The sequence below is a fragment of the Nycticebus coucang genome, chromosome 7 (assembly GCF_027406575.1).
Source record: "Nycticebus coucang isolate mNycCou1 chromosome 7, mNycCou1.pri, whole genome shotgun sequence".
NCBI classification, from domain to species: Eukaryota; Metazoa; Chordata; class Mammalia; order Primates; family Lorisidae; genus Nycticebus; species Nycticebus coucang.
The window spans coordinates 129150023-129163526 of NC_069786.1; the positions used below are offsets into that span (position 1 = coordinate 129150023).

Below are 13504 nucleotides of genomic sequence, written 5' to 3' on the forward strand. Positions count from 1 at the left end.
TGCTTTTGGGGACACAGGAACATGGATGAATGCTCTAGCTCTTTTCCTTCTATGGTTTACATAAAACTTCCCGATTTCTATGTAAACAGTGATACTGTCTAATCAAAGAAAGTATTGGAGTAAAAAATTTATTCTTTATCCTCTTAAGTTTATTTCTTAAATTTTTCCCATTCCTTTTCACCCTTTCTCCATCATTGATCCAGATCCTTTCTCCAGAATTGCTTGCTAGCAAGGAGACAAACCCAGAGTCATGGACAGAGAGGAGGGCCTCTATAAATTTTGTTGGTCTGGAAATGGTCCCTGAACTGCAGTTTGTAAAACACTGTTTTATGAGAAAAGAAGATGGGATGAAGACAGAAAAGGACACCCTTGGAAACAATAACACTGTGGTGTGACCACAGGATTGAATGCCAGGAAGTCATGAGTTCTAATCCTAAATGTATTTCCCAAGACACAGTGGCAAAATTGAATGGAAAAGTGCTAACAAGAGCCCTTTGGTCCTTTTTTCATTCATCTGTCCATCAGCTATTCATTACATATGTGCCTTCAGTGTGCTGGGAGGGATACACAGACAGACCAGTATCATAGTCAGACCTGATATTGGCTCCCAGCCTGTCAGAGTGATAAGACATGTCTGTAAGTAATCACCAATATGCCAGGGACAGTGGCCAGTGTCATCAGAGGGGGGCAGGTTGCAGGCATCAGTAGACCAGGTATATCAGTAGACCATCAGGGTTCATGGGGGAAAGGATGGCATTGCAGCCAGGCCTTCAAAAGCTAGGTAGGTCTTAGACATTGGAGGTTGGTGGAGAAAGCGATCCAGCAGAGGGCAACAAATGTGTTTCAGAGAGCAGAGGGCATAGAGAAAAGTTCAGCACATGAGGTACATGGCGGGAGTGTGCAGTCTAACTGGAAAAGCACAGAGTGGGGCTATGTTCTGGAGGGCTTTGAATCCTAAGATGAATTTCTATTTGACTCAAGTAAGGAGCTGATGAAGGTTTTTGACCAGGCTCATGCTTTAAGATGATTAATCTGGCAGTATTCATGACCTTGAGGAGAGCAATTTCTGTGATGTGGTGCAGGCCATGGCCAAAATCCAGTGAGGTGAATAGTGACAAAGTGGTGAATAAATGTTGCTGTGGTGACGAGGCAGCTGCTTCCAGCTGAAAGGAGGCAGAGTAATGTGCCTTCAGAAGGCAGGGATGTAGGGCCAGAGGAGTGTGAGTGACAAAGGGGCAGAAATTCTTGCTATGCCTTTGCTCTTCCCTGGGGTTCGTGGGCCATGCCTTATGAGATCATAGAAGCTTTTCGTTACTTACGTGTTCTTTCCCAGACCAACAGCTTTGAGTACAACAGACAATCTTAGAAGTTTTCTGTCACTTTAAAAAGTTCTCCTATATATGGAACCAGCACATTGTACCTCATGATTGCATTAATTAAAAAAAAAAAGTTCTCCTATAAGCCCTTCAGTCACGTGCCTTCAGAAATCTTGGTTACATAACATTGCTGTGAATTGGAATTCTGTAGCCTCATGAGCTAGAGTCTCATTGCTTCCCTGCCCCACATGGTACTTTATTTTCTGTGGGTTGAGGTTAGCTTCTTTCTAACCATTGTTGCAGAACTCTAAATATTTGGTCTCACAGGTTCTAAAAGCCGGCAGGCAACGCTGCTTCCTGCAGGTTGTGAGACCAGAGCCTTCCAGAAAAGGAGCCAGTAAAATCCCAAGCATATTAGCAGAGTGTAACAGCTGCACAGTGCCCCGCCCCAGTGCTCCCAGCCCCGCCCCGTGGGGCCGGGCTCCCATGTGCTGCGGCCAGCAACTCCTGGCTACTGTGGCTCACAAACAGAAGGAGCCCTCATCATGGCCACTTTGTAATTGCAGCGATGACAACAGATTAAATCACTGGCTCTCAGCACTGAGGACTGGGGTTTGTCAGGGTCACTCACTGTTCCTTTGCTTCTCCCAATTTTCCATAGTGAAAGAGCAAGTTTGAAATCTGCTGCTGTAATACAAATACTTACTGGAAGCCCTCCGAGTTTTACTCTGTCTAGAAGTTTGTTCTTTTAGTAGTCTGTAATACATCTCTTTCTTCCAGCATCCCCTCAATATATGATTCTGAAATATTATAATCCTTCAATATATACACAATATGTATTTACCTATATCCTGCTTTCTTTCAAAAATGACTTATGGCAACTTACAGATATATGTGTAATGCAGTGAATTTTTTAAAAGTAAGAAATGGGACAAAAGGAATATATGAGTAGGGAAATTATGCACTGTCAAAAGAAATACTAGTTCACAAAGTTTAGACTATGAATAAAGTGTTCAAGAGTTACAAATGTTTTTCTCTGAGTTTCCTAGCAGCCAAAGCAAAGAAGGAAACTTAATTAAGGACAAAATTCACATGTAAGATACAGACTGGTCAAGAAAAGAGTGTTTCCTTCTCCCATAGGCACTCATTAAAGGGCACCAAATAACCAGATGGGCCCTTGCTTTCACCAGCTTCCCTACAGTCATTCAGCGACTTCTCACATTGTCCATTGGGGTAGGCTTGGTAGCAAAGCCCCAAGTAGGACAAAGGCTGACCTGAAGGCCTGCACAGGGTGTTTCCATGAAGTCTCTAACTCCACCAAAGGGGCTTACCTGAGGAACCTTGCTTCTGGGGATGCTCTATCCCCTCCCCGCCATCCCCTGCCGCCCAAAAAGTGCCAGGAGCAAATGAATCTGGCAAGAAGTATTGATACTAGCATATGAAAGGCTCTTAGAAGTCCTACAATTAAGAAATCAGTGCAGCATTTCCCAAACTGATGTAATCTCAAGACTTTATGAAAAAGTTAAAACCCTTATCAAGCATAGGTATGTCTGATAAAGCATTATTTGTAGATACTGAAATTTGAATTTTATGTAATTTTTATGTGTCACCAAATATTCTTTAGATTTTTTTTAAAACCCTTTAAAAATGCAAAAAGCATTCTTAGTCACAGGCCATTCAAAGATAGGTGGTGAGCCATAGTTTGCCAACCCTCATCAAGAATGATGTTTGGGGCTCAGTGCCCATAGCTTAGTGGTTAGGGTGCCAGCCACATACACCGGGGCTGGCAGGTTCAAATCCAGTCCAGGCCTCCTAAACAACAACAGCTACAAAAAAAAAAAAAAAAAAAAATAGCTGTGTGTTATGGCGGGCGCCTGTAAGTCCCAGCTATCTTGGGAGGCTGAGGCAAGAGAATCGCTTAAGCCCAAGAATTTGAGGTTGCTGTGAGCTGTGACGCCACGGCATTCTACTGAGGGCGACATAGTGAGACTCTGTCACACACACACACACACACACACACACACACACACACAAAAAGAATTGTGTTTGGGTGGCCTACCTTTTCAGCAAGTAAGTCTTTCTGAGTACCCTTACTTAGGGTTCAGTTTTAATTTGGACTTCTATGTTTCTGGTTTAAGAGCAGATTTAAACAAAAACCCATCAGGTAGTAGAGATTTGATGTGAGTCCTTAGTGGGTAGTCTAGGATTTTCCTCAGAAAATGATTGTGGTTCCTCTCAAAAAAGATGTTTACAAACTAATAATTAAAGCCTTCCTCTGTCACAGGGGACAGGCTGTATCAGCCTTCAGCTGGAAATATCTTAATGGGCATTACCATTCATTCACTGTATCTATAGCAATGAAAGTCTTAAAGCACCCAGAGACATTTAATTTTAAGAAAATACATACAAATATCTTCCTTGTCAACCCTCCATGTAAACTAATCAACTGTGGCTTCCCCCAACCCTAAGCTAACAGAGTTCTTTTTGATTTTGACTAGGGAGACAGTCTTTTAGCTTCTTATAATATCATTATGATGAGAGAAGAATCAAAACATTTCCACTACCATGTCTGACACTTCAGTTTCAGTTTCTGTTACACAAGTATTTTTTATTGAGTGCTCAGCGTATATAAAACATTTGGGTAGGTTTTATGGGGGACACAAAAAGGAGCCTGGAGCAGACAGAATATATTCTTTACTTTCCTAGGTAAATGGGCACGGCGTGTACTTGATAATGGGAATTTGGGGAAATTGTATGATTATTCTATGGAAACAAACTGCAATTTGGACTATTTCCAAGTAGAATTGTATTATAGCTAACTATACGGCCTGTAGTTTTTTTGCAGAACTTAATTTTGGGTCCCATCCCCATGTCTTAAGTCAGGTGACTTATTCTTTGACATATCCCATTTTTTCAAGGTAGAGAAAGGAGCAGTAAATCATCATATAGGCCCTTAAACTACAGATTCCTATTAGCCACTGGAGAAGGTAGGGACAGAGTAACTGACCATGGAAAAATAATTTACCAAAAGGACTGGCCCCTCTTGCTAGATAACTCTTCTCAGGAGACCTCATTCCTGGAAGCAGCCTCACCTCTCCCTGCTCACACCTGTTCTGGCTTGCTCGTGGTCAGGGAGAAGTAGGTGCCAGTTCACAGGGAGGAAAAGAAAGCCACCCATTTGTCTCTCCCTGTCTCACATTATACTAAAGATCCCATTCTCAGAGATTTATAGAAGTTACTATTCACTTCCCTGTAAACAGTAGTGCCATGGAGTAAAGTTGTTTGTGGCCTTGCTAATTATGTCTTAACTCTTTCCTAGGCAAGACTGTGTCTTCACCATTGACCCATCAACTGCCCGAGACCTTGATGATGCCCTCTCCTGCAAGCCACTTGCTGATGGTAGGATGGAAATTTCTATACAGTTCTGAGTAGCAGGCAGTCTGCCTACTCATGTGGTTTGCCTGGGAACCTTGTGCTCCCCAGGTAGCATAACGTGCAAGGCTGGGTTTGCTTTGTGCCTGGCTCTGCAGAGGCCCCCGAGCCAACACAGTTGTATGACCTTAACATTGTGTTCTTGTCGTGACTTCAGTGAGGGAGACAATGAGAAATGTCCTCTCACCCAGACTCTTCTTGGGCCTCAGAAGAGGCAACAGTGAGGGCAGAGGAACTAATTCAGTTAGTCCTAGTTTGGGTATGAGGTATTATAGAAGGAAAGCCCTCAAGGGCTCTGGGTTAAGAGAGACATAGAATTCTCTACCTGAATCTGGCACCACATCAGGTGTCTGAAGGGTACTCTTCAAAGGCAGGAATACCTACCCTGAGAAACACCTCTTCTGTTCATCTGTCCAGCAAATTGTAGGATGTTGCTAAGCAAGAAAGTGGGATAGAGGTCAGTGGTCTTTGGAAATTACAGTAGGAGAAAGAGAAAGTAGCAGTTGACACTCAAAGGCAAGGAGCATAATATGTGGGAAGAGTAAGCACCACCAGCCTGTTCCTGATGCCCCCAGACCTGCCACTTATGGTCTTCAGCCACTTCTCACCCCTCTCTAAGGGGGTGTCTAGGGACTACTTTGGCTTTGATCATTCTCAAAGATGGCCTAGGTACTCACATGGCCTTTGATGGTTTGCCCTTGAAGTTTCATTATACCACCTGGTCTTTTAAACATTGCAGAGATGTCCACATCTCACATGAACACAAAACTGTATGGGCTCAATGGAGAATCTCTTCTCTCCTATCGTAGGAAGTGAAGTGTGGTAGCCAGATGCTGAGCAACAGAAGACATTGCCTAAAAATATTTTTATCTCCTTATACTGGGAGCCCTCCTTGAAACTGTAGGCAGGATTGCTCATTATTTTTACCTAAAGACAATGAAAAGGAAGATAAAGCATAAAGAGAGAAAAGAGGCCATGGAAATTTTAGAGAAATATATTTTTAAAATCCAAAATTGAAGCAGCCTGCTTTAAAAAGCAGGTAGCAGCTTAGTTTCTTACATTCTCAGCAATCTCTGCTGCATGCAGAGGCTTGGACTTACCTGTTCTCTGTGTAGTTGCCATTTCTCTGTGAAAAGTGCCCACAGGCTGAAAAACAGGTGACCGTGGGCCTCAGATTTCATGTTTCCCTTCCCTCCAGAGTTCACAGCTCTGATGTTAGGCATCTGATACTTTAAACAATGCTTCATTTATTTTGTCTAGTTTTGTAGTTGTTAATGTCATAGGATAAGTCTAGTACCTGTTTCTTTATTTTGGCTGGCCTGTCACCTCGCAGGGACACCAGGGAGCAGGCACTTGTAGCAGGCACTTGCTCTGAACACTGGGGTTTCATACTCAGGGTACAAGGGTCCCAGCAGATGTTTCATAGAGGAAATGGTCAAAAATATGCCAGGAAAGATAGATTGGGGACAGATTTTTAGACCAAATAATGTTCTTTATCTGGTAGATGATGAAAAGCCAAGTAGATAGCATGCATCAGAACACTCAGAGTGAGGAAAATAATTTAGCAGTCCAAGGTGAAGGAAAGGGAGTGTAAGCAGAGTCAGGGAAATGAGTCAGAGACACATTGTAACAGTTTAGAAATAAGGACCTGGAACCTGGCTTATTGTACCCTCAGTGAATCCCCAACAATAAAAAAAAAAAAAGAAAGAAAGAAAGAAGGACCTGGACTGGAGGTGGTGGCTGATCAGTGGGGGTGGGAATGGATACTGGGGTTGAGGGAGAGGAGTCCAAGATGGTGTCAGGGTTTCAAGCTGGATGACAGGAGATGGACCCACAAGTCAGGAGGTCAAGATGGTTTGGGGTAAAGTACTGTGTGTACCGACATGGACTTGTCTGTCTGATGATATGTATTTATGAAGTTGCTGCAAATAGAAGAGGTGGGGTATGGAGGCGGAGCAAGATGGCAGCCGAGTAACAGCTTCCTTGCATCTGGGCACCGTGAGTCTGGGGAGATAGGACTCCAGGCATCTCTGGCTGGTGGGAACTGCCTATCATCACTCCTATGAAGATACAGGGAGTCAGCTAGAGACTTCTGGACCCCAAGAGGAGGACTAAAACAGTGGAAAACCGGCAAGTGGTCGCGTGTGTTCAATCCGTCTAAACCCGCCCACAACTGTAAGTTTAGTAGCAGCGAGACTGCAAACCAGAAAGGCCTTACCTGTGAACTGTTTTGATGTCCTTGGACTTGGCACTGAGTTGAACTGCCTTGGGGAAGGCCTGAGCAGGAGTGCAGAGAACTTTGGCCGTTGTCTAGGGCCCCAGTCTGAGCCGCTGAGCCAGACGGAGCTAATAGTGTTTGGCGGTGGGTCACACGGATCCATTGTCAGTGATCTGCCCCGGCAAGCTCCGCCCTCAGGATCGCAGAGCTAGAAACGGGTGGGAGCTGGTAACCCAGCAACCAAGTAGCCTAAGGGTGGGGTTTGAGCCGCCTTGCAGCCCTAACCCTCAGGGGCAGAGTGAGACCAGTTTTGGCACACTGGGTAAGTGGATAGCCACTTCAGCAGCGATTCCAGCGAGAAAGCTGGGAAAGCTTCTGCTCAGCAAGTTTACAAGTTCAAAGTGCCTTTTAAGTAGGCTGAAAAGAGATTTAGGGTGTCTACCTGCTGGGGTTTGAGAAATCAGCAGCCTCCAGTCGTATCAGAACTGTGACTAACATCTCATACCCCAGAAGACCACGTGTTGCCCAGACAATATTCAATAACATATACAAACTGCTTTGTTTTTGGTTGTGTATTTTTTTCTTTTTTTTTTTTCTGTTTGGTTGTTTTTTTTGTTTGTTTGTTTATTTTGACGTTGCTGATGTTCTTTTGTTTTTTTAATTTCAATCTTTTCCACACAGATCCCTTTTTCTTTCTCAATTTTCCTAGTTTAATTATAATTTCCCATTGCTGTCTTTTTTAATAATTTCAACTTCATTTTTGCTAGTATTTCTACCGATATAATTTGGTTTTTCACCCAATTTTATCCCCGTAAAGTTTTCTGTTTGCTTCTTTTGGTTTGATTTATAGCATTTTTGTCTTTCCTCTCTACTTGGTGGAGGTGGGGTACTGTGTCTGATCAGGTTAGCAAAGAGCTGCTGACCTCAAGGGAACCACACAACTGGGCACCCCCAGAAGGTGGGGTTTTTTAAGGTTGTGTCAAAGTACCCTACTGTACACTTATATTGCCCTGTCTCCCTCTTTCTGTGCCTCTCTTCTTTTTGTCAATATTCCTTATACCCACCCCCTCTCCTTTCTCTATCTTTCTTTTTTTCTTATCACTCGGTCCTCCTTTCTTTCATCCCCTTTTTTTGCTCTTCAACCTTCTCACCCTTCTGGTCCTGTAACCCTTAGTCCACAGGCACAAGAACTTAAAGAGCAAGAGGAAGTGAAAGGAAAATTAGGGCAAGGAAACAGATAAAAGAAATCACTCATGAGGAAGAATCAGCAGAAAACTCCAGGCAACATGAAGAACCAGTCTAGAACAACCCCGCCAAGGGACCATGAGGTAGCTACTGCAGATGATTCCACCAGTATAGAAATGTTAGGAATGACAGAAAGGGAATTTAGAATACACATGTTGAAAACAATGAAAGAAATGATGGAAACAATGAAGGAAATTGCTAATAAAGTGGAAAATAACCAAAAGGAAATCCAAAAACAGAATCAAATAAGAGATGAACGATATGAAGAATATAAAAAGGATATAGCAGACCTGAAGGAACTGAAACAGTCAATTAGGGAACTTAAAGATACAATGGAAAGTATCAGCAACAGGTTAGACCATGCAGAAGAAAGAATTTCAGAGGTAGAAGACAAAGTTCTTGAGATAACTCAGACAGTAAAAGAGGCAGAAAAGAAGAGAGAGAAAGCAGAACGTTCACTGTCAGAATTATGGGACTTTATGAAGCGTTCCAACATACGAGTTATAGGAATTCCAGAAGGGGAAGAAGAATGCCCCAGAGGAATGGAAGCCATACTAGAGAATATTATAAAAGAAAATTTCCCAAACATCACCAAAGAGTCTGACACACTGCTTTCAGAGGGATATCGGACCCCGGGTCGCCTCAACTCTAACCGAGCTTCTCCAAGACACATTGTGATGAACCTGTCCAAAGTCAAGACAAAAGAAAAGATTCTGCAAGCTGCCAGGAGTAAGCGCCAGTTGACCTACAGGGGCAAATCCATCGGAGTGACCGCAGACTTCTCTAATGAAACTTTCCAAGCAAGAAGACAATGGTCATCTACCTTTAATCTACTTAAACAGAACAATTTTCAGCCCAGAATTCTGTACCCTGCTAAGCTAAGCTTCAAAATTGACAGAGAAATCAAATCATTTACAGATATACAAACATTGAGGAAATTCGCCACAACAAGACCAGCTCTACAGAAAATACTTCAACCTGTTCTGCACACTGACCACCACAATGGATCAGCAGCAAAGTAAGAACTCAGAAATCAAAGAACAGAACCTAACCTCCACACTGATGCAAAAGATAAAACTAAGCAATGGACTCTCACCAAATAAGACGAATAGAATACTACCACACTTATCAATTATCTCAATAAATGTTAATGGCTTGAATTCCCCACTGAAGAGACATAGATTGGCTGACTGGATTAAAAAACACAAGCCATCCATTTGCTGTCTGCAAGAAACACACCTGGCTTCAAAAGACAAATTAAAGCTCCGAGTCAAGGGTTGGAAGACAATTTTTCAGGCAAATGGAATTCAAAAGAAAAGAGGAGTTGCAATCTTATTTTCAGATACATGTGGATTTAAAGCAACTAAAGTCAAAAAAGACAAAGATGGTCACTTTATATTGGTCAAGGGAAAACTACAACAAGAAGACATTTCCATTCTAAATATTTATGCACCCAATTTAAATGCTCCCAGATTCTTGAAGCAGACCTTACTCAGTCTGAGCAATATGATATCTGATAATACCATCATAACAGGGGACTTTAACACACCTCTTACAGAGCTGGACAGATCCTGTAAACAGAAATTAAACAAAGATGTAAGAGATTTAAATGAGACTCTAGAACAACTATGCTTGATAGACGCATATAGAACACTCCACCCCAAAGATAAAGAATATACATTCTTCTCATCACCCCATGGAACATTCTCCAAAATTGATCATATCCTGGGACACAAAACAAATATCAACAGAATCAAAAGAATTGAAATTTTACCTTGTATCTTTTCAGACCATAAGGCACTAAAGATGGAACTCAACTCTAACAAAAATGCTCAAGCCCACCCAAAGGCATGGAAATTAAACAATCTTCTGTTGAATAACAGATGGGTGAAGGAAGAAATAAAACAGGAAATCATTAACTTCCTTGAGCATAACAACAATGAAGACACAAGCTACCAAAACCTGTGGGATACTGCAAAAGCAGTTTTGAGAGGAAAATTCATCGCTTTAGATGCCTACATTCGAAAAACAGAAAGAGAGCACATCAACAATCTCACAAGAGATCTTATGGAATTGGAAAAAGAAGAACAATCTAAGCCTAAACTCAGTAGAAGAAAAGAAATCTCCAAAATCAAATCAGAGATCAATGAAATTGAAAACAAAAGAATCATTCAGAAAATTAATGAAAAAAGGAGTTGGTTTTTCGAAAAAATAAATAAAATAGATAAACCATTGGCCAGACTAACTAGAAATAGAAAAGTAAAATCTCTAATAACCTCAATCAGAAACGATAAAGGGGAAATAACAACTGATCCCACAGAGATACAAGAGATCATCTCTGAATACTACCAGAAACTCTATGCCCAGAAATTTGACAATGTGAAGGAAATGGATCAATATTTGGAATCACACCCTCTCCCTAGACTTAGCCAGGATGAAATAGACCTCCTGAACAGACCAATTTCAAGCACTGAGATCAAAGAAACAATAAAAAAGCTTCCAACCAAAAAATGCCCTGGTCCAGATGGCTTCACTCCAGAATTCTATCAAACCTTCAAGGAAGAGCTTATTCCTGTACTGCAGAAATTATTCCAAAAAACTGAGGAAGAAGGAATCTTCCCCAACACATTCTATGAAGCAAACATCACCCTGATACCAAAACCAGGAAAAGACCCAAACAAAAAGGAGAATTTCAGACCAATCTCACTCATGAACATAGACGCAAAAATTCTCAACAAAATCCTAGCCAATAGATTACAGCTTATCATCAAAAAAGTCATTCATCATGATCAAGTAGGCTTCATCCCAGGGATGCAAGGCTGGTTTAACATACGCAAGTCTATAAACGTTATCCACCATATTAACAGAGGCAAAAATAAAGATCACATGATCCTCTCAATAGATGCAGAAAAAGCATTTGATAAAATCCAGCATCCTTTTCTAATTAGAACGCTGAAGAGTATAGGCATAGGTGGTACATTTCTAAAACTGATTGAAGCTATCTATGACAAACCCACAGCCAATATTTTACTGAATGGAGTAAAACTGAAAGCTTTTCCTCTTAGAACTGGAACCAGACAAGGTTGTCCTCTGTCACCTTTACTATTCAACATAGTGCTGGAAGTTCTAGCCAATACAATAAGGCAAGACAAGGAAATAAAGGGAATCCAAATGGGAGCAGAGGAGGTCAAACTCTCCCTCTTTGCTGACGACATGATCTTATACTTAGAGAACCCCAGAGACTCAACCACAAGACTCCTAGAAGTCATCAAAAAATACAGTAATGTTTCAGGATATAAAATCAATGTCCACAAGTCAGTAGCCTTTGTATACACCAATAACAGTCAAGATGAGAAGCTAATTAAGGACACAACTCCCTTCACCATAGTTTCAAAGAAAATGAAATACCTAGGAATATACCTAACGAAGGAGGTGAAGGACCTCTATAAAGAAAACTATGAAATCCTCAGAAAGGAAATAGCAGAGGATATTAACAAATGGAGGAACATACCATGCTCATGGATGGGAAGAATCAACATTGTTAAAATGTCTATACTTCCCAAAGCTATCTACCTATTCAGTGCCATGCCTATCAAAGTACCTACATCGTACTTTCAAGATTCGGAAAAAATGATTCTGCGTTTTGTATGGAACCGGAAAAAACCCCTATAGCTAAGGCAGTTCTTAGTAACAAAAATAAAGCTGGGGGCATCAGCATACCAGATTGTTGTCTGTACTACAAAGCCATAGTGGTCAAGACAGCATGGTACTGGCACAAAAACAGAGACATAGACACTTGGAATCGAATTGAACACCAAGAAATGAAACTAACATCTTACAACCACCTAATCTTTGATAAACCAAACAAGAACTTACCTTGGGGGAAAGACTCCCTATTCAATAAATGGTGTTGGGAGAACTGGATATCTACATGTAAAAGACTGAAACTGGACCCACACCTTTCCCCACTCACAAAAATTGATTCAAGATGGATAAAGGACTTAAATTTAAGGCATGAAACAATAAAAATCCTCCAAGAAAGCATAGGAAAAACACTGGAAGATATTGGCCTGGGGGAAGACTTCATGAAGAAGACTGCCATGGCAATTGCAACAACAACAAAAATAAACAAATGGGACTTCATTAAACTGAAAAGCTTCTGTACAGCTAAGGAGACAATAACCAAAGCAAAGAGACAACCTACACAATGGGAAAGGATATTTGCATATTTTCAATCAGACAAAAGCTTGATAAGTAGGATCTATAGAGAACTCAAATTAATCCACATGAAAAAAGCCAACAATCCCTTATATCAATGGGCAAGAGACATGAATAGAACTTTCTCTAAAGATGACAGACGAATGGCTAACAAACACATGAAAAAATGTTCATCATCTCTATATATTAGAGAAATGCAAATCAAAACAACCCTGAGATATCATCTAACCCCAGTGAGAATGGCCCACATCACAAAATCTCAAAACTGCAGATGCTGGCGTGGATGTGGAGAGAAGGGAACACTTTTACACTGCTAGTGGGACTGCAAACTAGTACAACCTTTCTGGAAGGAAGTATGGAGAAACCTCAAAGCACTCAACCTGGACCTCCCATTCGATCCTGCAATCCCATTACTGGGCATCTACCCAGAAGGAAAAAAATCCTTTTATCATAAGGACACTTGTACTAGACTGTTTATTGCAGCTCAATTTACCATTGCCAAAATGTGGAAACAGCCTAAATGCCCACCAACCCAGGAATGGATTAACAAGCTGTGGTATATGTATACCATGGAATACTATTCAGCTATTAAAAAAAATGGAGACTTTACATCCTTCGTATTAACCTGGATGGAAGTGGAAGACATTATTCTTAGTAAAGCATCACAAAAATGGAGAAGCATTAATCCTATGTACTCAATCTTGATATGAGGACAATTAATGACAATTAAGTTTATGGGGGGGGAAGCAGAAAGAGGGATGGAGGGAGGAGGGTGGGGCCTTAGTGTGTGTTACACTTTATGGGGGCAAGACATGATTGCAAGAGGGACTTTACCTAACAATTGCAATCAGTGTAACTGGCTTATTGTACCCTCAATGAATCCCCAACAATAAAAAAAAAAAAAGAAGAGGTGGGGTATAAATAAGTTATGTAGGTGTAGTCCACAGACGTCCGTGCAGGATCAGCAGTGCACTAAATTGCAAATCGTGATTTTATTAGGATGATGGGATCATTAAGTGATTTTTCTCTTTTTGCTAGTTTCCAAACTCTTATAATGTAGTAATAATAGTTTTAT

General features: G+C 41.2%; 1 protein-coding gene across 11 annotated transcripts in view; it reads left to right on the forward strand.

The window, feature by feature from the left end:
* The window catches only part of DIS3L2 (DIS3 like 3'-5' exoribonuclease 2), a 408739-nt gene that overhangs the window by 259101 nt on the left and 136134 nt on the right, over positions 1 to 13504 (forward strand). For all 11 annotated transcript variants that reach the window (XR_008381333.1, XR_008381334.1, XM_053598150.1 and 8 more), the window contains one exon: positions 4636 to 4715. Coding sequence is in view for 9 of the 11 variants with exons in the window: in XM_053598150.1 (XP_053454125.1) it covers positions 4636 to 4715 (80 nt within the window). In the remaining 2 variants the exon portion in view is untranslated. The remainder of the gene's footprint in view (positions 1 to 4635; positions 4716 to 13504) is intronic.